The following is a 27,253-nucleotide window of genomic DNA, read 5'->3' on the forward strand; positions in this document are numbered from 1 at the left end:
ATATATGCATTTTGGACTAGTATCAGTCAGAGTTTCACAAATGTAAATTTTCTATTATACTTGAATATATTTCAAAAACTGAGAGTAGAAGTAAATGTAGCTATTGCTTATTCATTTGACAATAAATATCTAATACATTCAATGAAAATAACTAAAAGTAAACGAGATATGCATATTAATCTATTATATTTTTAAAATGAATGTGTTTGACAATCTCTTTGGTTAAAAAAATCCCTTGAGATTACTTTCAGCTCAATTAAAATGATATACAGATGTCAATTTTTTCTGAAATGGATAAAATGATTTTACTAATAAAGAAAATTATACAGTCACATTCCAAATTGTTCAGCTAATAAACCAAAAGAAATTAACTCACCAGTTAAAAATATAAAAAGTTTTAGACATTTATGCTGGTTTTGAGAGTTTTTTAAAAAAAATAGATAACTGTCAATCTGTCTGAATATACAATGAAATATCACATCATGAAGGAAATTGTTTTTGTTATTCCATAAATACATGAACAGATATTATAACAATCCAGTTGTATATCAGGACCTAATTGGCATACAAAAATTGTCAAATGCGTGAAGAAGGAAGTTGAAGAACTTTGTAAATTATTATCTGAAGTTGAAAAAATGAAAGTATTAACACATGAAAAAGAATGGAATAATACTAAATCAAAAGCTTGTACATCATTTAGACATCATAATTAAGAAAAAATGTCATTTTGACAATTTAAATGGAAAATATATAACTCCATTAGGTAATTCACAACTAAAACATCCAAGTTTTGGCAAAACTTATATACATAATTTATCATGGTACCATACTCATTTAGTAGGAAAGAACTTGGATGTGATGGAAAAGAAATAGATTTAATGCCAAATAATGAAGACAGATATGTTAGTATTGGTAAAAAACCAGAAAATTTGAAAATCAGATTTAGTGATACGTTTATATTTATGACTTCAGGTCTTGATGAACTTTCATCAGATCTGAGAAAAGATCAAATGACATATATTAGAAAAAATTTTCCAGAAAATTTAGTAAATTTACAAATTAAAAAAGAAGTTTATCATAACAATTGTATGGATAGCTGAAAACAATTTGAAGAAATAGATCTTTCATCAAAATAAATATTTTATAATAACTTAGATGAATGTTATATTAGTAATGATGACTAAAAAACGATAAGTTAATTTTGGAAAAAAATACTATAAGAACTCTTGGTGAACATCTTCATTTATATCTCAAAACTGTTTTTCTCGTATCTGGTGTTTGTGAAGATTTTAGAAAAACTTGTGTATAATCTTATGATTTAGATCCAGGTTGGTATTTCATAAAGTCATGTCTAAATTGAGATTCGATATTAAAAATGAAAAAAAATTAAATTACAGTATTAAATTATTGTAACATGACTCAAATGTTTGAAAAAGAATGAGAGGCACCTTATCTCAGTGTTGTAAAAGATATGTTGAAGAAAATAATAAAACTTATGATGTAATTAAGATTCCAAATTATTTAACACATTTAGATATAAATAGTTTATGTAGCTGGCCTATGAGTCAGAATTTACCACATGGCAATTTGAATGAAATGATTCAAAATATTTTGATTCTACAAAAAATTAGTGAAATTGCTGATAATTGAGAATTTGAATATACTTTTGAAGTATATTTAGAATATAGAAAAATTTTATGTGATGAACATAAAGATTTACCAATAGCTCCTAAAAATCTAATTGTGCATGGTACTAAAGAAAAAAAGGTGTGGGAACCGCTCAGTGACACAACGAAATCACACAGTGGACTTCGGCATTTATTCTGTGAAGAATTTTATTTACGATGTGTCTTTGGTTTTGTTCTAGAGCTGTGCCATCTCTTTTTGTATCTCTTGGCTTAGGTATTGTTCCTGTCTTCAACGACATGCAAAAATAAAATTATATTCTTGAACGCATTACTCTCTCTCATAAATAATTACTAATTAGCCTCAGTGGCTTTAGTGGTGACCCCAAACACTGAACATAAAGAAAATTACGATGTACAAACAAGAGAATTCAGCGACTTCAGGAAGTTCACTGAGGAATGAAGAGATGCAGCCCATGAACCTTCAAGAACAGATTCATGAACAACTTGAAGCACTAAAGATAGCATTGGAGACGCCTCTTACTCCAACATCAAACACGCTTGCGGCCGTAAAAACCAACAGCTCGACGGAAAACATGCAGCACGTAAAAATTCGAATTCCGCATTTCCTGCCTGACAAACTGCAGCTATGGTTTGCAGTGATTGAGCTCACGTTTGCCCAAAGCAAAATCCATGATGAGCAGACGAAGTTCGTGATAACAGTGAATGCCTTAAATGATAACAAGGTCGCACAAAAATTCGCAGTAACTCACAAAACTGTATACTGCATTTACACCAGGCCCGGTCAGTCAACACATCAACGGCCGCTCAGGTCAGCACCAGACCGGTTCGTGGCAGCAAAAGCAGAATTCGAGGCATTATTGGCATCACACATAGATCAGACAGCCCGTGGGCGTCACCCATACGTTCAGTAAAGACAAACGATGTGTCGTGGAGACCATGTGACAATTACAGGAAGTTAAATGCACGTACTATACCAGAGCATTACACAGTGTCAAATACTCGCGATTTCACAAATCAATTAGCTGGGCCAACGATCTTTAGCATTATTGATTGTGAACAATCCTATCACCAGATACCGATCGCAGAATAGGACATACCGAAAACAGCAGTAACAACACCTTTCGGTTTATTCGAGTATGACCAAATGCCTTTCTGGTTAAGGAACACAGCTCAAACATGGCAACGATTTATTGATGAACTGTTGCGCGAGTTGAAAGGATGCTTCTTGTATCTTGATGTCATATTAATCTCATCAACGACGGTAGAAGCACACGAGAAGCAACTGTCCGCAGTGTTCGCCCGCATAAACCAGTACGGAATAATAGTCAACAAAGCAAAATACGAACTGCGAAAACGGCAACTCTCTGCCAAGCACTTAAATGTGAATTGCAGAGTAGTCATGTAGATGTAGAAGTGACGTAGCTAGGATATGAAGTATCGGCAGAGGGAATACGCCCGCGGGAGGACAAGGTAGCAGTAATCGACAACATGAACTGCCCCAAAACTTACCATCAAGTCAGATATTTTTTAGGCAAGATAAATTCCTATAGATAGTATTTGCCGCGAGCAGCACTAGTACAAGCGCCCCTGACAGACGCTACCGCAGGTAAAAATGCGAATGGCAAACGACCGTTCCAACGGAATGTGAAAATGGAGAGAGCATTTCAACCCATAAAGGCCTACTTACGAAAAACAGTACTCATTACTCATCCGGTACTAAAAGCATCTCTATCAATAGTAGTCGATGGCAGACAAGTCGTGTTGGGAACCGCACTGCACCAGAAAGTAAACGACAAATTACAGCCTTTGAGTTTTTCTCACGAAAACTTACAGACCCACAAAGGAAATGGAGGGCATAGGACAGAGAACTATTAGCAATATATGAAGCTAACCGGTACTTTCGCTTGTATATAGAGGTAAGAGAATTTACTGTATACACCGACTATATACCAATAGACCTTGCATTCAGTAAGTTAGATAAGTGTTCTTCGCGTCAATTTCGCCACTTAGAATACATCAGTCAATTTACTAGAGATATTAAGCATATCAAGGGTGTCGAAAACATAGCCGCCGATTGCCTGCTACGGGTCTTGGTTATTTCACAAACCACAGACTACAATAAATTAGCCGCAGCACAAACTAATGACGCAGAACTCCAACAGTACTTACGGGACGTAACAACCGGCCTTCGGTTGAAATTAATCCAGCCGGCGGGCGAGAATGTGAAGATATGGTGCGACATAGCTACAAACAAATACAGGCCTTTCATCTCAAGGCAACTATGGGAAGAGGCTTTCGACAGCAAACTCAGTCATCCAGATAGCAGAGTAACTATCAAACCACTCACGGAACGTTGTGTCTGGCCGAATATAAGGAAGGGTTGCTGCAGTTGAGTAACAACATGCATGCTGTGTCAAAGGAACAGGATTGGACGGTATGTACACAAAGCAGTTGGAGGATTTCCCCCAGTAACAAAGAGTTTCACCCACGTTCATTTGGACATTGTGGGCTCTCTATCACCTTTGGAAGGCTACAAGTATTTGTTGATATCAGTGGACCGGTATACAAGATGGTTAGAGGCTTCTCCACTATCGAACATTTCAGCAAAAACGGTAGCTCGAGTATTTTTGGCTTCTTGGATCTCCCACAATTTGAATCCACTTTATTCCAACAACCAGCCATACTCTGTGGATTCCGCCATCACCACACCACCGCTTATCACCCAGTGAGGAATGGCATCGTTGAGCGGTGGCACAGAACATTAAAGACAGCATTAATGTTCCATAACGACAGTTGTACCTCAACATTGCCAGTGGTGCTGCCAAGTCTTCGAACCGCCTGCAAATCAGAGCTACGTGCAACCATGGCTGAACTGGTTTATGGAGAAAATCTCAGGCTGCTGGCAGAATTTTTCGTTGAAATGATGGAAGCGACAGTGGGTGACATGCCTTACGCCTTACAACAAGTCCGCAACCACATGGCACAGCTACAAAGGAAACCTGGTTCTCGACATGGCACCAACACGCCATTCGTTCACAAGCAAATTAGCGTTTGCCCTTAAGTATGGCTGAGGACAGACGCTATATGAACATCTCTTCAGCCGCCATGTACTGGGCCACGCTGCAGATAAATCATGACGGGAAGTGACAAACAGTTTCCCTTGAGAGAGTTAAACTGTTGCATATGTGGCCAGCAGCTGACGAAGAAAATTAAGACGCCAGTGAAGAACTGCCACCTACACAATATGACGAAGATGTGTTCCCCACAGAGAGCAACACGCCCAGCCAGAAGCAGGAAACCACACTGAAAGACTCACTGTTCTCAGAGAGGTACTCTAGGGCAGGCAGGATTATAAAATACAAGTATCCATATGTGCCTGGAGCTCCACTTTACAAAGAGGGTGGGGGGGGGGGAGGGGGGGCTGTCTAGGTACCAGCTGGTGTCACAACGAAATCACACAGTGGACTTCAGCGTTTTACTCTGTGAAGAATGTTATTTACAATATTGACAAATTCTTTGGTTACACCATCTCTTTTTATATCTCTTGGCTTTCGTATTGTTCCTGTGTTCAACGACATGCAAAAATAAAGTTATATTCTTGAATGCGATACTCTCTCTCAAAAATAATTATTAATCAGCCTCAGTGGCTTTAAAAGTATTAATGACACTCAATGATAAATCAAAAATTATGTAGTCTGTTACAGAAATCTTAAATAATATTGGTCTTTCTGGATGAAGATGACAAAAATACATGAATATTAAATTTTAAATAATCTGAGTGGCTGAAAAATAAATAATACAGGAATGAGGGCTAAATGGAAAATGATTCTGAAAAAGATTTCTACATAAAATATAAGAAACACAGTGGATATAGAGTTAATTTAAATTTGAAGAAAATTTGAAAACTTGTAGCAAAATCAGGTTTTAAAGGAAGAAACAAATCAATGGAAATCTTTCTGCAGTTCACATGAACAACACAAAAATTATCTTCAATAAACCAGTTTATGTTGGAATGAGCATATTCAATTTATTCAAAGGCTTGATGTACAGTTCTCAATATAATGTTATACAACCAAAATATGGAGAAAAGCTGAACTTAACTATCAAGATTCTGTCAGTTACATTTATAATACAGAAATAGAAAACTTTATGAAGATATGAAGGAAATTCTTGTAAAATTTGATACATGGAACTATATAAAAGATAATATTTATGACATCAAATCAATAAAAAATAATAGATAAATCGAAAGATGACTATAATGGAAAAATAATGGAAGAATTTTGTGGTTAAAGACAAAAAATGTATGCTTGTATAACTGATGATAATGAGGAAAAAATCAAAGGAGTTAAGAAATATTTTATAGGAAATAAAATAAGCTTACAAGATTATGAAGATTGTTTGTTTAATAATGATAAACATGACAGAACTATGAATTTAATTTCTAGTAATATACATGTAATTTGCTCTGTTGATGTTAATAAAACAGCATTAAATCGACATAACGATAAAAGATATATTTTCAACCAAGAAGTAGATACATTACCTTATGGGGATTACAGATTTATATAATTATATAAAATTTACATTTCATATATTTTTAATTTTTGACAAAATTCGCATTTAATATATTTGTGTTTTCCATTGAAAAATGAATCAGTTATATGTTCATTGATTTCTAAGCTATATTACCAGCCATCACAATCATCTTTTACACACATAACATATCTGAAAAACATCTCCTATCGTATATCACAATACATAATGTGTATGTAATAATTAATATTCTCACAGCTTTATCAAATAACACCTTTCATGTTCCTATTAAAATATATCCAATACTACATTTTCTAGCTCTTCCAAAACATTAGAGACACTCATTTATATCGAAAAAATTTTAATAGTATAAGTCAGAGGGAAAAGAGAAAATTATTAGTTGTTTTACTGAGTTTTTCCATTTTATTATTCACATTTTCAAGAAAATAGAGGCGGAAATGAGATAATGGTAAGAACCTCTTAAATCTTAATTTTATGCTTGAAAATTCCCAATTTTCCTATGAAACATTTGGAACATATTAAAAAAAATGTTGCATAAATTATGCAAACTTTCGAAATTATTGGTGAAAGTACTTGGAAAAACGAAGAAACACACTTACGAAATGTCGAAAATACCTGAAAAACTTGTCATTTACCTTCATTAGTATTAGTGATCCTATAGTAGAATATAAATGTGTCTGCTGGGTAATATTCCCAAAAATTTGAAAGATGAAGAAATTGTGAGGGAATTCCGAGGAATTTTTCTATTTTTGAGTATTTTGGATAAGTGACTGAGAACATACATTTATATTGTATCCAGCTTCATCCCCTCATCTGTAGATCCTTCCTGCTTCAACAAAAATGCATGAGTCTGAAATGCTGTGTTGGCTGACAGTTAACATTGTTAATATATGAACTTTTTAATGATGAAAGTTGAATTTTAGCTCCTGCCAGTCTGTTGCATTGGTCATGCAGGGTCTGTCGAATAATTTTTCTGTTGCAATCTAAGATATTCCTGTTTAGTATCCATTTACAGTTTATTAGTTGCAGTCATTTCATTGTTAAGTGATAATCATAGCAGCTTAAGTGTGCAGGCAGGTGGCTGGATACTTCTTCATATTGTGGAATAGTCTGGACCAAATGTCTCCCATTCATACCTTGAATGTTATCACTGGATCTTCTGTTGAAAAGCAGCCCTTCTCTCAAATCAGGACACAAGTGAAAATGACGCAGATAATCTGCCCCTAACAAGTATTCATTCATGCCCATTTGCATGAAAGTCTATGTTAAAGGTTGGCCATTCTCTAACTCAGTGTTGTGTACAGTAGGGTCATATGTCATAATAACTGAACCATTCGCTACCTTGAGTTGTTGTGAGAGATCTGCAGCATGATGTGGAGGAGGACAGGGAATAGTGTTCAGGATTGTGCTGAACTCAGCTAACAAGTCGACCAGAAAATATTGGTTGGTACTTCCATCATGCATGTAAATGAAGCCATTGAGAATGAGATGTTGGAAGCAAACTAGTTTGATTCATGTGGTCAAAGTATTTGAATTCTTTTGTAATATTGTGACCTCTGACACCTAATGAAGATCACAAGTGGCGTTTGGCTGCTCACTTAGAGGAAGGTGCTTATGCATGCAGTTCTGAAGCAGGTATAAAACCAGCACAACCATGTAATCTGTCAGCCACTGACAGCACCCTGGATGGAGAGCAATGCTGGTCAGTTTGTTGTTGTCAGCTGATTGCAGTATGTGTCAGTGACCAAGTGTAGTTGACCTATGGTGGGAGCACTGGGGGTGTTCACGTGGATTCAGTCCTGCTCAGCCATAATGAAGACTATTATGGCAACTTTAGCACTGTAGTTGGCATTTTGTGATATACCTGGTGTGGTCGATTCTTCTCAGTAGCTACCAGTGAGGCATCCATCTTATAATGCAAAAATATGTTCTGCCGTCTGTAATTTACCCACTTGTGGGAGTCCTCCATTACAAATTAAGAACACATGAAACCTGGGAAGCAATTTACTTGCCCATATGGCCTAAATTCACTGTCTGGTATTTACATAGGATCCACTAGAGTTTGTAGCTGGCACCGAACATGCATTAGTGGCCATCTGTTAAACTGCTCCAAGAAAACTACCTGTCGAATTCGTTGCTCAGGTGAGTTACACAGTCTTAAAATTAATGGCAATATCGTTGTCTCATGTTTGTTGAAAGATGGTTGTGATAGTGTAACATCGCTGATGATAGAAGCATGCTCTCCTATGTTGCACAGAAATGCAGAATATTTCAATGTTTCGTTAAAATTTTTTGAGTGGTGAACACTGATTCGATAGCAGCAGACCAAGTTTGTGGTTGTTTTGGTAGGGACAGAAGTTCTGGTAACACAAGCTGAACAGTGGAAACATTGCTTGAAAAATGTTCATATGGCACTGATTTGATCTGGGGTTTTGTTGGGCAGAAGCCCATCTGTTGACCTCAGTGCAGTAGAAAACTTGGAAATCTTCTGGTATGGTTTCGCAGACGACTACACTGATACATAAGAACAGATTTGTCACCTTGAAAACTGTGATGGTAACACATGTCTAATTGGCTGGGAGGGGGGCGGCAGTAAGAATGTGTATTGGAGGTCCTGTAACACACGCAGTCCCTCTCTGTCAGCTATAAGTCAATCAGATCCATTTGAAACAATACAGGATGTCGCTATATGGAATCCACATATCCATATACACACATGGGAAGATGATTTTAGTCACTTTCACTAGCAGTCTCAGACTTAGGTGGATACATATTGATGGTAATACTAAGCTGTCCATGATAAACACAATCAAAACTGTCAAAACTAGCGAAAGGTCCAAATAAATTGTGAGAATGCGCGAAAGCCGTTGCATCGGTAGGAAGGTAACGATGAGTGTTTGTAAAATTTTTAGAAGACGTACTACTGTTATGGATCACCAAATCTAGGAAATTCAAACCATTGAGTATGCAGAATAAAAGCAGGGTACTGTTCCCATGAATCTTACCACTTTATTAACACAAATCCATACACACATTAAGATGCAAATACTTCAGTCGTTAAGAGCGTACAGCACGACAATAACAAAACAGAAAGAGAAAGACAGTAACCTGTAAAAAGAGAATCGCTCATTCATATTCATTGCTGTTAACATCGAATTTGTGTGTCTATATCGATTTCGACAGTCGATGCTGTGAAAAGATAAAATGTTTATTTACGAATGAAGTTCTGTAAAATATGAGAGTTATTGTATGTGGTTCTCACCATCTCATGTGGTCACAGATGAAATAGAATTTGCCCTAGCTAAACTAAAGTAACTGGAAACGTAGGAGTGAAATAGGTTCACACAATAAAATTACTTTAAATGATGCGTTAACTCACCCACCAAATTCAGATTAATAACATTTAAAAATGAGAGGTCCCCAGTGGTGCGATCGCCTTTTCGAAACCATCTATAAAATAATGTAGGTTAAAGTGCACCCAATCATACTGTGGCGATGTTCACAGAAGTAGTTAAACATCGACCGTCACAAGCTACGAAGGATTGATTTCTCTTTGCCTTGTTCTTTGGGGTGTCAAGCCCCCTTTTCTTTGTCTTTGTGCTGTATACATTGTGCCATCAAGTTCAATAAATCAGTGCTTTTAGTAATGGGTGCATTATTCGGTATTATACTACCTACTTATACCCCATATTGGTGACCCCGAGTTCGTTATTCCACCGTTTCGCACGAGTTAAGTGTTCGGAACTACTTCGTCGCAAAAACGCTATTCACATCCATCGACTCTGCTGCATCACGGAGATCAGGACCATAGACAACACACACCTGGAGTTCAGCATCGACCAGCACGATGAAGAAAGCATGTTTAACCTGCTGGATTTCCAACACCCTGCTACAGTGAAATCAGCTCACACTACGTGGCTGGAACCTTCTTTCACGCCACTTCGAGTACATAACCTAGAGATCAATCCTAAAGACTCTGATTTTGTGACGCCATGCACCCCCCACGTTACGCCGAAATATGAATCCCACCAGCGGAACAACGACTTTCCATCTCCTACATCTACAGCAGTGCAACGAAACATTAACTACAGTGTGCAGGCAGACAGCGTTAATTCCGTAGAGGGACCTGCTTCAGTCCTGTATAGACTTCAACAATATCCTTCCACGAACATGGCCTCTGTCGACTTGTCAGGTAGTTACTCTAATAATGCGAGTGCTACCATACCTTCGCCAGTCAACGTACCTCAGGACTTTTTCTTACCAGCTCATAGAACCTCTTTTTATATGCGCCATGTGAACATTGTAAACAACACACTGTGGTAACATAGTACCACGCCACTCCAGTCAAGTACAGTTAACTATTTCGCCAGGGGACCAAGTAACATCAATTGTGAACACTGGCCTAATGCTCAGCCATGTACCATAAACTGTGTTGTGCCAGCCACGTCAGTTGACTGCTTCGTTGCACCAAGCTACCCTACCACCCAACTGCCCATTTTTACAGTGCCAACGAGCACGCCAGCCTTGTCGCAAATGCTCGAAGATACAGCAACCCCCCACCCCTTCCCCCCCACCTGACATCCACGCCTACACCTAACCTATCGGCCGCTTCCAAACCGCCGCCACCCAAGAGGCTACCGAAACTACCAGTGTTCACACTAGAGCACCCCGAATTCTGGATCACTCTCGCACAACGAAGTTTTCAATACTATTCGCTCAATGATGACTCAAGATTCATCTGTCTGCAGACCAACCTCCACGACCGTAATTTAGTAAGTGCACCCCCACAGGTAGACAAATACACAGCTGCCAAGGAGATAATATTGGAACCCGTCACCCAGATGTCAATGGAAAAGGTTCAGAACCTCATACACGAGGAGCACCTCAGTGACAAACTCCGTCACAGCTGCGGCGACGCTTACAACTACTCGACAACTAACGGGCCCTGCCCAGTGACACCCTCATGTCGATGTGGATTGGGACACTGCCTCTCTCCATGCAAACTGCCATCGGCAGCCACAAAGATCAATCAACTGAAGAACACATCTGCACTGCTGACCGAGTGCACTCCGCTCTCCAGCGCATACTCCACGCCCTGCGACCACCCCCCCCCCCCCCCGCACTACAACCTTCCCCCCCCCCCTCAGGGTCAGGCCGCAGACGACGCCACAACTTAGACGTCGGGCACAACTCACCGGGCCAGCTAAACCAGCTACAAGCCGCACAAACAAAAGCGACTACACCAGTTCCGCCCCTTCCCCCTATTCCAACACTTCCGATGAGCCAGAGCCCCAAGAGCACCCGCGACAGCAAGAGATGCAGCCCTCCTTGGTACCACCCAAACACACCGTGCAGGTCGGTCTAGGCGATGCCACCAGCAACGAAAAAGCCAGGCGCCAGCTGTCCCTCCACTCAGTAGAGGAGCCACTCCCTAAGTGCACTCGCAAGTACAGCAAAGACTGTGTAACAAGCCTTCGTTTCCTCATTGACACAGGCGCAGAAGTGTCTTTGCTACCACTGTCAATGAAAGCAGCAAACATCCGACCACACTGTACACAGTTACGAGTGGTCAACGCTACGTTTCTACAGTGTGTAGGCTCGACGTCGTTTTCTGTACACCTTTCCCCCAAGTACAGGCTTAAGTGGACTTTTCTGGTGGCAGACATTCAAGAACCGATTCTGGGCATTGGCTTTCTTAAACACCATATACTTTCGCCTAACATATACCGCGATACTGTTTTTCACGAACTCTCAGGCGAACATTTCCAGTGCGCCACTGTGAATGCATGTGATACCGACTTGAGTTTGTACTCCCACCTAATAAGTTTGTGTGACTCGCTCTCAACCACTTTACAACAAACTAGTGACAAAGTGATCTCCGAGACAGATGAGAGGACACGTTTACAACAGGAACAGCACGAGATCAGATGTCGCATAGAAAAGGTTACGCTTGAGTTTACAGCCGCCAGACACCACACTGAGACGCTACAGCAACGCATCACAGAGCATGACACTAAGGTTAGTACGAGTGCCTTGATTCAGTGCGCGTACAATGATTCTTCAGCCACACACAGTGCTAATCTTCCCTCAGCAGACTCCGCACAACTGAAACCCGCAGATATGGATATTTGTAAACATTCAGCCGTTACCATGACAACCGCATGCACAAACAGTGACGTCTCGGCAGTTGTCACGTCGCCGCTAGTGCCAGTTTCCAACACCGCAGTTAAGACTCATACTCCCTCACCGCCAGCGACGCCTTCTGTGCCGGACTCGCTAACTAAAGACAAGGCCGCCACTACACGCAAGTGTAACACACTTTTTTCGCCGACTCCGGAAGTGTTTGTCACCTATGCGTTGCAGACATCTTCCCTAGAAACGCCTGTCGCGCCACCAACTCAGATTATGGACACACAGGGCAACACGTCAGCAAGGACACAAACAGCTGACCTGAACACAACTGAACAGCACCCTCGGAATGCTTCGGACGTGCCAAACCACTCCGGGCACGTTGACCTCGCGGGAGTCCAACGGGCTGCTGCACAACACACGAGTGCTCACAAGTAGGTGGCAACATGCATCGACCCAACAGTCTCGGTCGTTACAACGGAACCGTCCACAAACTTCGCCTAACCGATGGACCTCCAATCTCTTGTAGAACTAGATGCTTAAAACCTGAACTCATGCAGACAGCGAAGGAGCAAATTACTGAGCTTTTACAAGCCAAAGTCCTGGAGCCCTCCTCTAGCGCGTGGTCTACGTCGATACATTTCATAGATAAGAAAGACGGTAGCAAGAAAATGCGCGGAGACTACAGACTACTTCTTGACAAATACCTCGTACCTAACATAGCCGATTTTAGACGCGCACTGTCCAGCTGTAGGTATTTTTCGGTCATCAACTGCAAACGTGCGTATCATTAGATACCTATGGCATCCGAAGACGTTGAAAAGACGGCCAATACCACACCTTTTGTCCTCTTTGCATACCAATACATGCCTTTCGGTCTTCGTAACGCAGCCCAGAATTGGCAGCGATTAATAAATGAGCTTCTCTTTCACCTCGATTTCTGTTTCGCCTATTTAGACGACATTCTCATGTTGAGCCCTTCACTAGAGGACAACAAGACCCAGGTACAAACTGTACTCGATACCTTGCAGGTAGCAGGTATCAAAACAAGCAATAAGAAGCTGCAGTTACACCGGACCTCTGTCGACTTCCTAGGGTTCGTGGTGTCATCAGCAGACATTGTCCCCCCTCCCGCTAAAGTGCAACCAGTGTTAGAGATGCAACGCCCGACTATGTACAAGGAATTTCACCGTTTCTTAGGAACAATAAACTAATACAGGAAGCACCTACCTGCCACAGCAGGAGTCTAGGCTCTGCTTACGGACGCGCTCACAGGATGGTTAACTTCAGTCACACGACCCGTCCCCTGGACAGAAGAAATAAACTCCGCTTTCGAGAAATTAAAAACGCTTTTGGCCTCAACGTTTACCAAAACACACCCTCACCCAGAGGCAGAACTAATCAACTACAGACGCTATCGAAAACGCGATACGCGCCGTCCTGAGCCAAACCGTCAGCGACTCTACCTCCCCACTGAGTTTCTTCCAGAAGAAATTGAACAACGTGCAGAAGTACTCAGTCTTCGATCGTGAACTATTAGTGGTATACAAGGCTATCAAACATTTTCGTCTTGAGATAGAGGGCCAAGGACTCTATGTACTCACGGACCACAAACGGTTAGCCGCTGCCATACAGAACCCCCGAAAGACCCGCCCCCAGGCCGTTTTCGATATTTCTACTTCATATCACAGTTTACCAGTGATGTGCGGTATATCAGGGACGCCGACAATGGCGTCGCAGACTTCCTTTCGCGAGTGAACGCGGTGACGTCACTTTTCGGTATACCGAACCTTGCTACCTTGCAAGCAGCGGACGAGGAACTCTTGACAATGATTTCCGACCAAACCTCGTCACTCAAACCAGTACACATTACTTACTCAGGCGTAGTTGGCGAGATTTGGTGCCACGAATCCACCGGGACCCTACAACCGTTCATCCCACGCACCTTACACCGTGAAGTGTCTCTCAAGCCCCACAACTTAGCGCACCCTGGCATCCACGAATCCACAAGACTTGTGACGGAATATTTTGTTTGTCACAACATGAAGCGTAGCTGCCAGTAGTAGGCCCACAACTGTACACCATGCCAACAGAGCAAAATATCTTACCACACCATAGCCCCACTGCATAGTTTCCCTACACCCACAAGCCGGTTTCAACAAGTCCCCATAGACTTAGTGCCCACCCCCCCCCCCCCTCCCTCCAAGGGCTACAGGTACATCCTTCCAGTAATTGACAGGACGACACAGTGGGTGGAAGCAGCGCCCCTGCCGAACATAACCACAGTACTGTAGCACGAGAATTCTTCTCCATGTGGATCGCTCGTTTTGGTTCCCCTGCCACCGTCAACACTGACCAAGGTTGCCAGTTCGAGTCCACATTGTTCAACTTGCTCTGCGCTCTTTGCGGCATTGCCCATGGTCACACCACATCCTACCACCCCCTATCCAATGGATTAGTTGAGCGATGGCACAGGACGCTACAGACTGCGATTCGATGCCATGGAGAGCTATGGACAGAGGCACTGCCATTGGTACTGCTTGGCTTCCGTGCCACATACAGGGAAGAATTGAAGGGCATAACTGCCGAGTTCATGTATGGACAGACATTCGTCTTACCTGGTGAACTGGTCAATCCCTCACCTCAACCCATCCTCTCCGAGCTACCCACCTTACTTGAACGCATCAAACTGCATTGCTCTAAACCCCTACCACCCACTGCCCTCCAGCCACACTCCCCCGCACACATACATCCTGCACACACGTAATGCTCCTTGATGACAAAGTGCACACTCTCCTAAAGCCTCCCTATACTGGCCCACATAAAATTATTAAATGCACAGACCAGACATTAGACATCGAGGTCAAATGCAACCCAGTCACTGTACCACTTCACTGGGTAAAACCATCGTACGGGGAGCCGAGGTACCCGCCCCCTCCTGTCGAGGAAGCAAATTCTCCTAATCACATTCACAGCTCACAATCGAGCTCCCTTATTTCGCCCCCAGCCGCTCCCACTTCTAGGCCCCCTGCAACTTGCAGTACTCCTGGCTCATCCTTCCAACGTTTCTCGCCCCGACCTTAGCTGTCCAGTTCGTCCCAAGCTGAGTCCAGTGACACCAACAGCTCTCCATCAAGTTCTGTACCCCCCTCTGAGACCTCTCCCCCCACGACGGGAACATCAAGGCACTCCCAACCAAGCACATATTATCCCCACACTCCCGTGCCCCCCTCGCCGCGTCGGTACAAACCCCTGAACCCTGCCAACTCATCATTCCATTTGTGTGCCCTAAAAGGTTCGTGTTCCTGGGTGTGCAGTGTGCATTACAGGTCTCCTCACCACACCCACACTCCAGGACTGGCCGACACCTTCGCCAGCCCCAGAGATTCGACGACTACACCGTGCACTGAACCCCCCTCGAGCTGGGAGCACAGCCATCGCCACCAATCCCAGACAACGCCGAGGAGTGACCAATCACGCTTCTGCCTGTGAGCCCGATGCCCCCGCCCACCGACGAGTATTCCGTACTGTAAGAGGCGGGCTATGTAGTTAGACATCGACCGTCACCAACTACGAAGGTTTGGTTTCTCTTTGCCATCTTCTTTGGGGCGTCAAGCAGAGACCCACGTCTTGGTGCCCTTTTCTTTGTCTTTGTGCTGTATACATCGTGCCATGAAGTACAATAAACCATCGTTTTTAGTAATGGGTGTATTATTGGGTATTATAGTACCTACTTATAACCCACAATACCATACAACCTTTCAACCTGCTGGGCCCTCCTTTGCGAATAATCGACGAGAAAAATTTCAGAATTTCGCTCGATGCTGTAGCACTTTCAAAATGGTAACAATTGACACATTGTTGCACAGTGTAACAGTCAAGGTGCAAACTTTGTATGTGAAAGATTTTGGGTTTAAATTTCGTGAGGTATGTAGATACTTTTTATTTTTAAGTCTTCATCGAAAGGAGTTTGATCACTGTTTCTATTCAGTTAGTTAGTTCCCACGAAGTTTCTTTTATTTGTATTCCTTTGTCACATCATTTTATTCAACGTTTTAACTTCTTCAGTTGGTCTTATTTTTTCTTACTGTCATTCTTGTTCCACTTGGAAGCTTTCTTCATGTGAATTTCATTATTTTTATATATCCATCATAATGTTTAAAAATTCGAAAGTTAGGTTAAAAGAAAAAACATGAAATAATCTGTTTACACTGATGATGCAGTCATGCCAACAGTGTATTTTCCATTAAAAGATGTATGTTTTTGTGCATGAGAATCGTTATACAAAAACATCAATTCTTATTGGACCACTGACAAAATGACGTAAATGATGAGTTAAACGAAAGCATTGATTATAAGTACAACAAAATTCAAACAAAATCAGAAATAGAAATAATGATATCAACATGGGCAAAAATGTAAATGACAAAATCGAAGCAGTCAAATCGAAGTCAATACAAGGCAGTAATCAAATTCACAAAGACAAGGACTACAAGTGAAAAAGACTGATAAGAAGAAATATGAGAGCAAACGATGTATTTAGTACAATCACTAATATGTTATGACAAATGATAGAAAAAAATTTCATTTAAACCAATTAACTGAATGAAAATGATGGACAAAGTCATTTTGATAACAATTTAAAAAGAAACAACAGTCAATGTAGGTGAATAGATTCGAATCTATATTCTCTCACATAGAAAGTTAGAATCTTACTCATCATGACATACAACCAGTCGACAAATTATCATCATTTTTAAAGCTATAAGGATTCATGCAAAATTCCAAAATAGTTTTTTGTCAGTTAGTCGTAAATGAGGGCCAATCAGGGTGAATACTTGTAGGATGTGAATCCTTGGACCTCAACCTTCGTCACTGTACATGTTGTTTCAGAAAGTCGATTTCACTGATGAGGACATCTCCTTGCTAGTAGTAAATTACAAGCTGCCTGAACCTGATAATGTACAAAGGGGCCTCCATAACACTAAAACGAAAAATTAAGATAATGACAACAATAAACAAGAACAGTTTTAGGCCTAATTATCGTAGATTGCTTATCGCTTAAAAGCATTTTCGTATTTACATAATATATTTCAATAAAGAAAGCCCATAAATGGTGGTACAAAGGTACTGAAACATGTTTGGACCTATATTTAAAAAGAGTGTTTTGAATAAAAGGCAGACATAATATCCAATAACTGTGTCTGCCAACATGGCCAATGCAAGAGTAGCAAATACTAATGATGAAAGTTTCATTGACTAGCCAGGCATTCCCCAGCAAGCCCTAAAATAAATACTGGTATGCTTTAATAAAACTTTAAAAGACCCTCCAGAACATAGAGTTTAATGAAAATTGTGTAGCTCATAGTGTAATTAGGGACTATATAAAAGTCTCTTTAAACAGCATGTGATCTGCAGCAACAAAAGTAAAAAGAAAGGCAGAGGTAATGTAGTTAAAACAAGAAAATGGGGAACTCCATGCAAAAATCAGAAGCTCACCATTGCACTTTAAGAAACACATCCAGAATTGGCCAATAAATTAGCAGAAAACTGCATGCATACAAAAGTGTTGCTAGGAAAACAGGAGAAACAAAGCAAGACACTCAGCAGGACCATAAACAGCACAAGTACACCCACTGCAAACAGTCATCACAATCAAACATATAATTTCGATGATAGAATTCACCAGTTCAACTAAAATAAATCTCACCAAGCAACAAAAGAACCGACATGAAAAAGGTCCAAAGCACAACATTACCATACACATATGACTCAAAGCAATAAAATAACATTTAACACAATTTGAATTCATTACAAATAAACAAGAAACACTCAGCATGCCAAACTGTAATACAAATATAACAAGAGAATTAATATTGCAGAAATAATATAAATTATCAGAATGCATAAATTCACCTTAACCTCAAATAACAAAAAAAAAACAAAGAAAAGTGACACAATGAAATTAATAATTAACACCAAAAAATTCACTTCAAATTAGAAACAGAAAGAGAAGACCCACAATATTTTATGAAACTCGTCATACAAAGAATAAACAGTACTGGAATATGGCACATTTATAACTATAGTGTGGACAGTGCTGAGGAGTCTGTCAACAATGAGTGTAATGATGACTCAGCTGAGTACTCCTAATATGCGTACAATCTAAGGAGAGATACGAATTTATGTAACATTTCGTTAGTAAGTATTCTTAACACAGTGGGAGTCAATAGTTGTTAAATAGAAATGAAGATATGTATTCAGGAAAACTATTGTATAATTTTAAACAAAAAAAGGCTGTTATTGGAAAAAATGCGAAATTATACATGTCTGTTACTAAGATACCAATGTTTGATGTGGAAGGTTACAGGAAATGGAAATGACTGAATGGAAACGTATCTAAAACTGAAGGAACGCTATGCATTGACTTCAAGAGCAAAAACGTGCATGGGCAAAGAGGATCCTTGAGGCAAAGAAAATCTGGCCACAATCAGTGATAAGGAAGTAGCATTTGAGGTAACGAAAAAGTTCGACGAATTATATTCCAGTGAATCAACAGCACTGAAAACTGCTTGCAGAAACAAACTGGACAAACTGGGGTTAAAAGACAGTAGTGACACAGCAACATTCTTCAATATTTTTAAAAAAAATCTGTGAACGGATTAAAATTAGCAGGCATGACATTGCCAGAAAAGGAGAAGCTAAACTACATGCTGAGAACCTTGATGGAATCTTTCATCTGTATTGGGAAATTGCGTGATGTTTCAAAAGATGAGGGTCAGAGAGTTGACTACATTAAAAGCACATTCAGATGATGGATTTAAAAGATGAGGCTTGAAGTTAAGCTGGAAACTCCAGTTCAGTTCAAGCTGCAAATAAAATCATTATGATCTACCAGTAGCAGTTATGTAATTGATGTGTGGATATGGGACCAGGACATTTCATGTGGAACTGTGACCAGTCAGGAGCAAGCAGAGATTTAAAGACCTTTGTTGGACTCTTATTGGAGGGAGTCATGGCATTTGGCAACATGGGTCACACAAACGGTGGAGTGGGAATAACAACAATGGGTCTGGTCAAAGCAAGTAGTATGGTTACAGTAGTGGCCCTCATCCAGGATGTCGAGGATATCAGCAAAACGTAAACAGCTTGAGCAGATTTGTAAGAAAGAGCTACAACCTACAGCATCACATAATACTGTTAAGTCAGGTAAGAAGTACAGATCAACTAGTTATCAGACAGTGGTTGCACAGATAACATTGTTAAAATGACAATTACTGTTCTGGAAAAGAACTTTGAAGTGCCCCATAAATGTAAAAATTGTGCACGATAAAGTTTTGAATGCAACAAAAGTAGAAAATATAATTATTTATTTTAGAATTAATGCTGACATGAATCCAGTTGAAATGGAAACTGTATTTTACATCAGTGACATGGACAGTAACGTGATTAGCTAGGCTAAAGTAACTGAGAACCATAAAATTATATCTGTAGGTTGTATCTCGAAAGTTTTTGGTTAAGACAATAATTTATTTGTGATAACTCTGAATGAAGATAGGCTGTACAACATGACAAGTAGAATTTATAAGAAAGATATTGACATAAATAGTGTGAGTAGCAAGGATGGTATGCCAGTAAAGGAGAAATGAGTTGTACACTTGAACATGCAAATTTTAATCCTCTGAATCCATTGTGTACACATCAGTTAGTAGATGGATTAGCAGCAAATTTAGAATCACAGTTCATGAAGTGTAAAGTTTGTATTAAAAATAAAATGGAGGATTTACTTTATGAATGCAATAGAAGCAAACCAAAAGAAACAACACATTATTTATACTCATTTGATGGCTCTCACTCAACTCATGTTTTTATGGGAAAGAATACTTTTATTGATATTACTGTAAACCAGGTAAGGTCTTCACTATCAAATCGAAAAGTCAAGTTTATGATTAATTTATGGTATATCCTAATCAGAAAATCTAACTGACGAAACTACTAAAAAATTAAGATATGATTACAGGAAGGAATATTTAAATTCAGGTGTTTATTTCTGTATATAAAAGGCAGTGTCCTGACTGACTGCCTGAATGACTCATCGTTGTCCAGCCAAAATGCTAAGGATAGAAGCTTGAAATTTGGAGGAAGTGTGGATCTTATACCGTAAGTGTCGTTTAAAAAGGAATTTTTCGATGTCCCGGGGTTGAAATAGGGGATGGAGACTTTTTTGAAAAGTCTTACTATTAGTGCAATACTGAAGCAAGATCCAGGAAATTTGGTATTTTGATTCTCAGTCAAAAATAAAGAAATCCTTGGTTCAGAGTTTTTGAAAATTTAAACCTATGGGCATGAAATAGGTGATTAGACTTTCTACGAAAATATTTTATTATGGAATCATTTTTAAAGCTAAATCTATGAACATTAAAATTTGGCTTCTCAGTTACAAATAAAAAAATCACGTGCTGTGCTGTTTATGGAAATTCAGCTCCTGGGAGTGAAATGGGGATGAAAATTTATATGGAAATATTTCATTGTTCACGCATTTTTTAAGCTTAATCTATGAAGATTGGTGTTTGGCTACTCTACATATGCATGTCACTGTTTTTGGAAATTCAACCCCTAAGGGGCTGAAATGTGTGATGAAACGTTTTATCAAAATATTTCATTTCAGAAGCAGTTTTAAAGTTAAATCTTCGGAAATTGGTATTTGGCTTCCTGGTTATAGGTGAAAAAAAATGTATTTCTTTCTTTTTGGAAATCCAACACCTAACTGGGAAAACTATGGTCAGATTGGTTCTCTGATTTGTCATCACCTAGCCCAAACAGCTAAGGATAGAAATTTGAACTTTGGAGAGGGTGTGGATCTTACACTATAGGCATCATTTAAGAAGCAATAGTAAGAAATTCCACTTTTAAGGGGATGAAATATGGAACAAAGGGCTTTTTTAAAATATATTGCTATTAAGAGAATTTTGAAGCTAAAACTACAAAAACGTATTTGGATTCTCAGTCAGAAAATAAGAAATACATATTTCAGCATTTTTGGGAATTTATCTACTAAGGGGATAAAATACTGGGTGAGAGTGATGAAGGTTTTTTTAAAAAATAAATAATTATTACAGAACTGTTATGTCTATGAGAATTGATATTTGCCTTCTCAGTCAGAAATTTAAAAAGAAATAAATGTTTAAGTGCTTCTGGAATTTTGGCCTCTAAAGCAATGCAACAGGGGGTGAAAATTGTTGAGACAATATTTCAGTACATTAAAAAAATTAAGCTTAATTTATGAAAATTGATATTTCGCTTCTCGATTAGATATGAAGAAATATTTGTTAGGGGATAAAAGTAGCTATGAAAATGCATCTACAAGAACGCATAGAACATCATTAACAATAACTTTGGACTCCAGTTACCAAAATGGTTTTTTGTTAAGAAGTTCGTATGGAAAAGACAAAACTTATATGACCTTAATTAGAGTGAAAAGCTTGGAAGGCATTTTAATTTGTGAACAAGATAAAAATTCGATTAAATAAAAACAAAAAAATAGTGCAGGCTAAAAAATCTACACAATTGTAGCAAGAGGCGCAAAGCTGGTCAGTTTATAGGAAAAATATATTCTTTCTAAACGCATGCACTCTCAATGTGTAAGAATTCAGTGGTACAGATGAAAGAACAACAAGTCAATTATGACATGTGAAGATGTCTGTTAGTTTAAGCAAGTCCAGATAGAAAATTTTTGCCTGAAGTAGTTCGTGCAGGTGAGCATTAAAAACAGAACTTAAGCTAATGTTATTGAAAGGGAAATGCCTTATGAGTTATTGCTAGAAAAGAAACTGAATGCTAAACACTTAAAGTTGTACATAATTTGAATTTTTATTTGTATCCCAGAAAAACTGATTAAGTCGAAAAGGGATTTTAAAGCTGGTGTGAGAATTTTAATAGGCAATAATGGATTTGGATTCAGAGTAGAGATTAACAATAATGTTCTCTTTATGATAAATGTTTATGTTGTGTAAGAAAACATCCACTGTATTTTTCTGAACGATTCCGATTTGGTGTGGAAAGGATGGGCATTGAACATTTTAGTGATTATTGGTGCAAAGGCATATACAATGATTCTCTAAATGACAAACCGAAGAAAAGGGTATCAAAGAGGCCTCAAACAAGAAACTGAGTTGAAAAGACCAGCTAGGGAATGTTGAGTCCGTGATAGATTTAATCATTAGGTCATGGATAACTTCTTTTATGTAAACGTCTGTATTGCTGATAATCCAGAACATTTTGAGGGAACAATGAGCAGTAATGAGTCAGAAGTTTGGAAGCAAGCAATGGACAAGGAAATTGAATGCCTAAATAAAAGCAAAACTAGTAAAGAAACCAGTGAACACAGATTTTCTTGATATGAACTGGATTTTGCTAAAACTTCAGATAACACTTGTAAAGCAAGTGTAGTTAAGAGGTTTTCAACAAAAATAAATTGTTGATGATATTTTTTCACCCATTCCTATGATGCAAACATTAAAACTCTTGATATGATATTGTTTTTAAATGATCTTAATTGTTTAATAAATGTCTATACATGCTGCATTTCTAAATGGTAAAATTTTCTGAGATATTTAAGTAAAGCAATCTCCATGATATGATAATGAAACAGGCACAGTTTGTAAATTATTTAAGGCATTATATGGATTAAGAGAAAGTCTCCAAGCGTAGTACATGTGTTTGAATGGATTTTTAAAAAGTCTAGGTTTTAAAAGAAGTAAATATGATTTGGCATTTATATATTGCTGAATGCAAATTATGTGATCTATATAATTAATTGTGTGTAATGATGATTTGCTAATTTGTGGTAAAAGTAAAGTGAAACTGCAAGCAATCAAGAGTCTGTCATCCCAGCAAATTCAAATAAATAACTGCTGAGAAGTGAAGAATTGACTTAAGATAAATATTGGCTACATTTATGCAAATAATGTAATGACTCTTAGTCTGGGAAGCTATACTGAACCTCTAGATAAGAAACACGAGATTCAATGTTCTGAGTTGTACAATACACCAATGAAAGTTAATCTGAATTTAGAATCAGCACAAAATGCAGTCTTGATCTTAAGTACAAGAACTTGATGGGTACTCACTGTTCTTAACTCAGGAACACAGACTGAAATAAGTTGCACTGTAAACTACCCGAATAGATTTCAAAATCGTTGCAATAATAATCACTTTAAGTATACTTTCAAATACTAAAATGTTTGTTTTAGAAAAAGATTTAAAGTTGACATATGAAAAGACTGGGAATAGTAATCTCTTAGATAGTTTTGTAGATGCACATTTAACAGGTGATCGTGAAGATTGTGAGCCTACATCAAGCTATGTAATTAGACTATTTGGAAATGAAAAGTTTTGCAAAACTAAGAAGCACGGAAGTGACACAAAATATTCTATTTTTGATGCAAATGTAGCATTGTCAGCAGCTGTCACTGAGTTTAAGTTAATTCTGAATATTTACAATATTTTTGGTGCACTGTCGGATGAGCCTCTTAAAGTACAGTCTTATTCTAAATGATGGACCCATTTTCAAACATTCATATGTATTCAAGTACAAATCCAAAATGAACAAGCCTTTTACCAATGAAAAGTTTTGGCGGCCAGTGGCAGTCAGGCAGTGATGATTTCAGAAGCAACCGGTAGAGTTTGTGCAGCAACAGGGCTATTCTTCTCTTTCATTGTCAGTTGTGAGGGAGATGGAGACTGTAGAGCACAAGGTTTTCTGCATTCTTAAGTTCGCGAAAAGTGAGACGGAAATTGCAGTGCAGCAGGCATATTGTATCAAATTCGGTATTCAACCACCAACCTGCAAAAGCATTAACTGTTGGTTTAAGCTAGTTAAACATATTGGGAGTGTGTGCAAAGAAAAAACACAGGCCAGCTGCGTGTATCAGAGGGTGATGTCCGGCGGATTCAAGAAAGTTTTGTAGGCAGTCCCAGTAAGTCGACGAATAGAGCCTGTCGAAAACTTTGAATTCCCACATACTGTATGGAAAGTTCTGAGATGGCGTTTGCTGTACAAGCCCTACCGATTATAACTTGTGCAAGCTCTCAACCCCAACAATAAAGAGAAGTGTCTCGCATTTTGTGGTTATGTGCTAGCAAAGATGGAAGATGTTGTATTTCTGCAGTGTGTAATTTTTAGCGATGGAGGAGACATTCCACATTAGTGGAAAAGTCAACAGACACAATGTTCGCATATGGGGTTTTCAAAATCCACATTCACCATTGAAACATGAAAGAGACTCACATCAAAGATCAATGTGTTCTATGCTGGATCACATACAAAGTTTTATGGGCCATGTTTCTTTGCGGAAAGAACTGTAACAGGAATCACATACCTGGACATGTTGTTCCCTCAAGTTATGGAAGATTCCTAAGACTTCATTTTCCAACAGGATGGAGCTCCATCTTTTTGAATGACTCACTTCCGGAGTGCTGGATCGTTCGCAGGGGACTTGAGGAATGGGCTCTGCACTTCTAGCCACCGAGATCGCCTGACCTCACACACTGCGGTAGGCAGTAGGTAGGGCTCTTAATAATAAGTGTATATGTATGTATGTATACATATGTACCACAGTCAGTTAGTTCCATGCTCTGAATGTGTACACAGTGGAAAGAGAGATGTAAATTGTACTTAATTTTTTGTTAAGTCGTCGTGGTTGTCGTTTCTGAATATTGTGAAGTCATGAGTGTCATTCATTACGAAACATATGACACTCATGACTTCACAATATTCAGAAATGAGAATTACAAGTACGCCAATTCACAATCAGTCAGCCATTCCACTAGCAACCAAATAAGCAAGCTTCAGATTCATGATCCACAGATTAAAAAGAACACTCCTAAATTAACTGAACTTGACAAGGTGCTAAACACAACAAAACAAATACCTATGGTAAATGGTTATTATGTACAGTTAATAAAAAAATTAAATCTCAAATATGTAAGTGGAATAGGAATGAGGAAAACCATATATACACAAACATAACACAACACATCATAAATTTAAAAGATGTGTACTCAATCACAAAAAAATCTCAGCAAGTCGCTTGCAGAAGTTACTTCAGTAAGTTCTTTGAAATAGACACACGCATGCTACCTCACAGAAAGTACTGTACCTAAATATTGGAAAATTGCTCAAGTCACACCAGTACCAAAAAAGGGAAATAGGAGTATTCCGCTGAATTACAGCCCCATATCACTAACGTCGCTTTGCAGTAGGGTTTTGGAACATCTGCTTTGTTCAAACATTATGAAGCATCTCAAAGAAAACGATTTATTGACAAATAGTCAGCATGGATTCAGAAAACATCGTTCTTGTGTAACACAAATAGCTCTTTATACTCATAAGGTAATAAGTGCTATCGACAGGGGATGTTAAATTCATTCCATATTTTTAGATTTCCAGAAGGCTTTTGACACTGTTCCTCACAAGCTTCTTCTAACCAAACTGCATGCCTACGCAATATCGCCTCAGTTGTGCGACTGGATTCGTGGTTTCCAGTCAGAAATGTCACAGTTTGTAGTAATAGACAGAAAGTCATTGAGGAAAACAGAAGTAATATCCAGCGTTCCCCAAGGAACTGTTATAGGCCCTCTATTGTTTCTGATCTTTACTAACGACATAGGAGACAATCTCTGTAACCCTCTTCTACTATTTGCAGATGATGCTGACATTTACCATCTTGTAAAGTCATCAGCCCCCCCATGAACCATGGACCTTGCCGTTGGTGGGGAGGCTTGCATGCCTCAGCGATACAGATGGACGTACCGTAGGTGCAACCACAACGGAGGGGTATCTGTTGAGAGGCCAGACAAACGTGTGGTTCCTGAAGAGGGGCAGCAGCCTTTTCTGTAGTTGCAGGGGCAACAGTCTGGATGATTGACTGATCTGGTCTTGCAACATTAACCAAAACGGCCTTGCTGTGCTGGTACTGCGAACGGCTGAAAGCAAGGGGAAACTACAGCCGTAATTTTTCCCGAGGACATGCAGCTTTACTGTATGATTAAATGATGATGGCATCCTCTTGGGTAAAATATTCCGGAGGTAAAATAGTCCCCCATTCGGATCTCCGGGCGGGGACTACTCAGGAGGATGTCGTTATCAGGAGAAAGAAAACTGGCGTTCTACGGATCGGAGCGTGGAATGTCAGATCCCTTAATCGGGCAGGTAGGTTAGAAAATTTAAAAAGGGAAATGGATAGGTTAAAGTTAGATATAGTGGGAATTAGTGAAGTTCGGTGGCAGGAGGAACAAGACTTCTGGTCAGGTGACTACAGGGTTATAAACACAAAATCAAATAGGGGTAATGCAGGAGTAGGTTTCATAATGAATAGGAAAATAGGAATGCGGGTAAGCTACTACAAACAGCATAGTGAACGCATTATTGTGGCCAAAAAAGATACGAAGCCTACACCTACTACAGTAGTACAAGTTTATATGCCAACTAGCTCTGCAGATGATGAAGAAATTGAAGAAATGTACGATGAAATAAAAGAAATTATTCAGATAGTGAAGGGAGACGAAAATTTAATAGTAATGGGTGACTGGAATTCGAGTGTAGGAAAAGGGAGAGAAGGAAACATAGTAGGTGAATATGGATTGGGGCTAAGAAATGAAAGAGGAAGCCGCCTAGTAGAATTTTGCACAGAGCACAACTTAATCATAGCTAACACTTGGTTTAAGAATCATGAAAGAAGGTTGTATACGTGGAAGAACCCTGGAGATACTAAAAGGTATCAGATAGATTATATAATGGTAAGACAGAGATTTAGGAACCAGGTTTTAAGTTGTAAGACATTTCCAGGGGCAGATGTGGACTCTGACCACAATCTATTGGTTATGACCTGTAGATTAAAACTGAAGAAACTGCAAAA

The 27,253-nt window shown here is 39.2% G+C and overlaps 2 protein-coding genes across 2 annotated transcripts in view; both read left to right on the plus strand.

Annotated features, from left to right (window-relative positions):
• Window positions 1–27,253, plus strand: part of LOC126272461 (uncharacterized) — a 531,522-nt gene that overhangs the window by 487,234 nt on the left and 17,035 nt on the right. The window lies entirely within an intron of this gene.
• Window positions 4,051–4,956, plus strand: LOC126277361 (uncharacterized). Its single transcript, XM_049977356.1, has 2 exons — window positions 4,051–4,698; window positions 4,846–4,956. The coding sequence occupies exons 1-2, from the start codon at window positions 4,051–4,053 to the stop codon at window positions 4,954–4,956; spliced, it is 759 nt and encodes a 252-aa protein (XP_049833313.1).

This window comes from Schistocerca gregaria, chromosome 1 (assembly GCF_023897955.1).
Source record: "Schistocerca gregaria isolate iqSchGreg1 chromosome 1, iqSchGreg1.2, whole genome shotgun sequence".
Lineage (NCBI taxonomy): Eukaryota > Metazoa > Arthropoda > Insecta > Orthoptera > Acrididae > Schistocerca > Schistocerca gregaria.

Coding starts and splice junctions, on each gene's coding strand:
- LOC126277361 (XM_049977356.1), top strand. CDS start 4,051: ATGCATGCTGTGTCAAAGGAACAGGATTGGACGGTATGTACACAAAGC. Junction 4,699..4,845: donor TCGTTCACAAGCAAATTAGC/GTTTGCCCTTAA, acceptor TGTGGCCAGCAG/CTGACGAAGAAAATTAAGAC.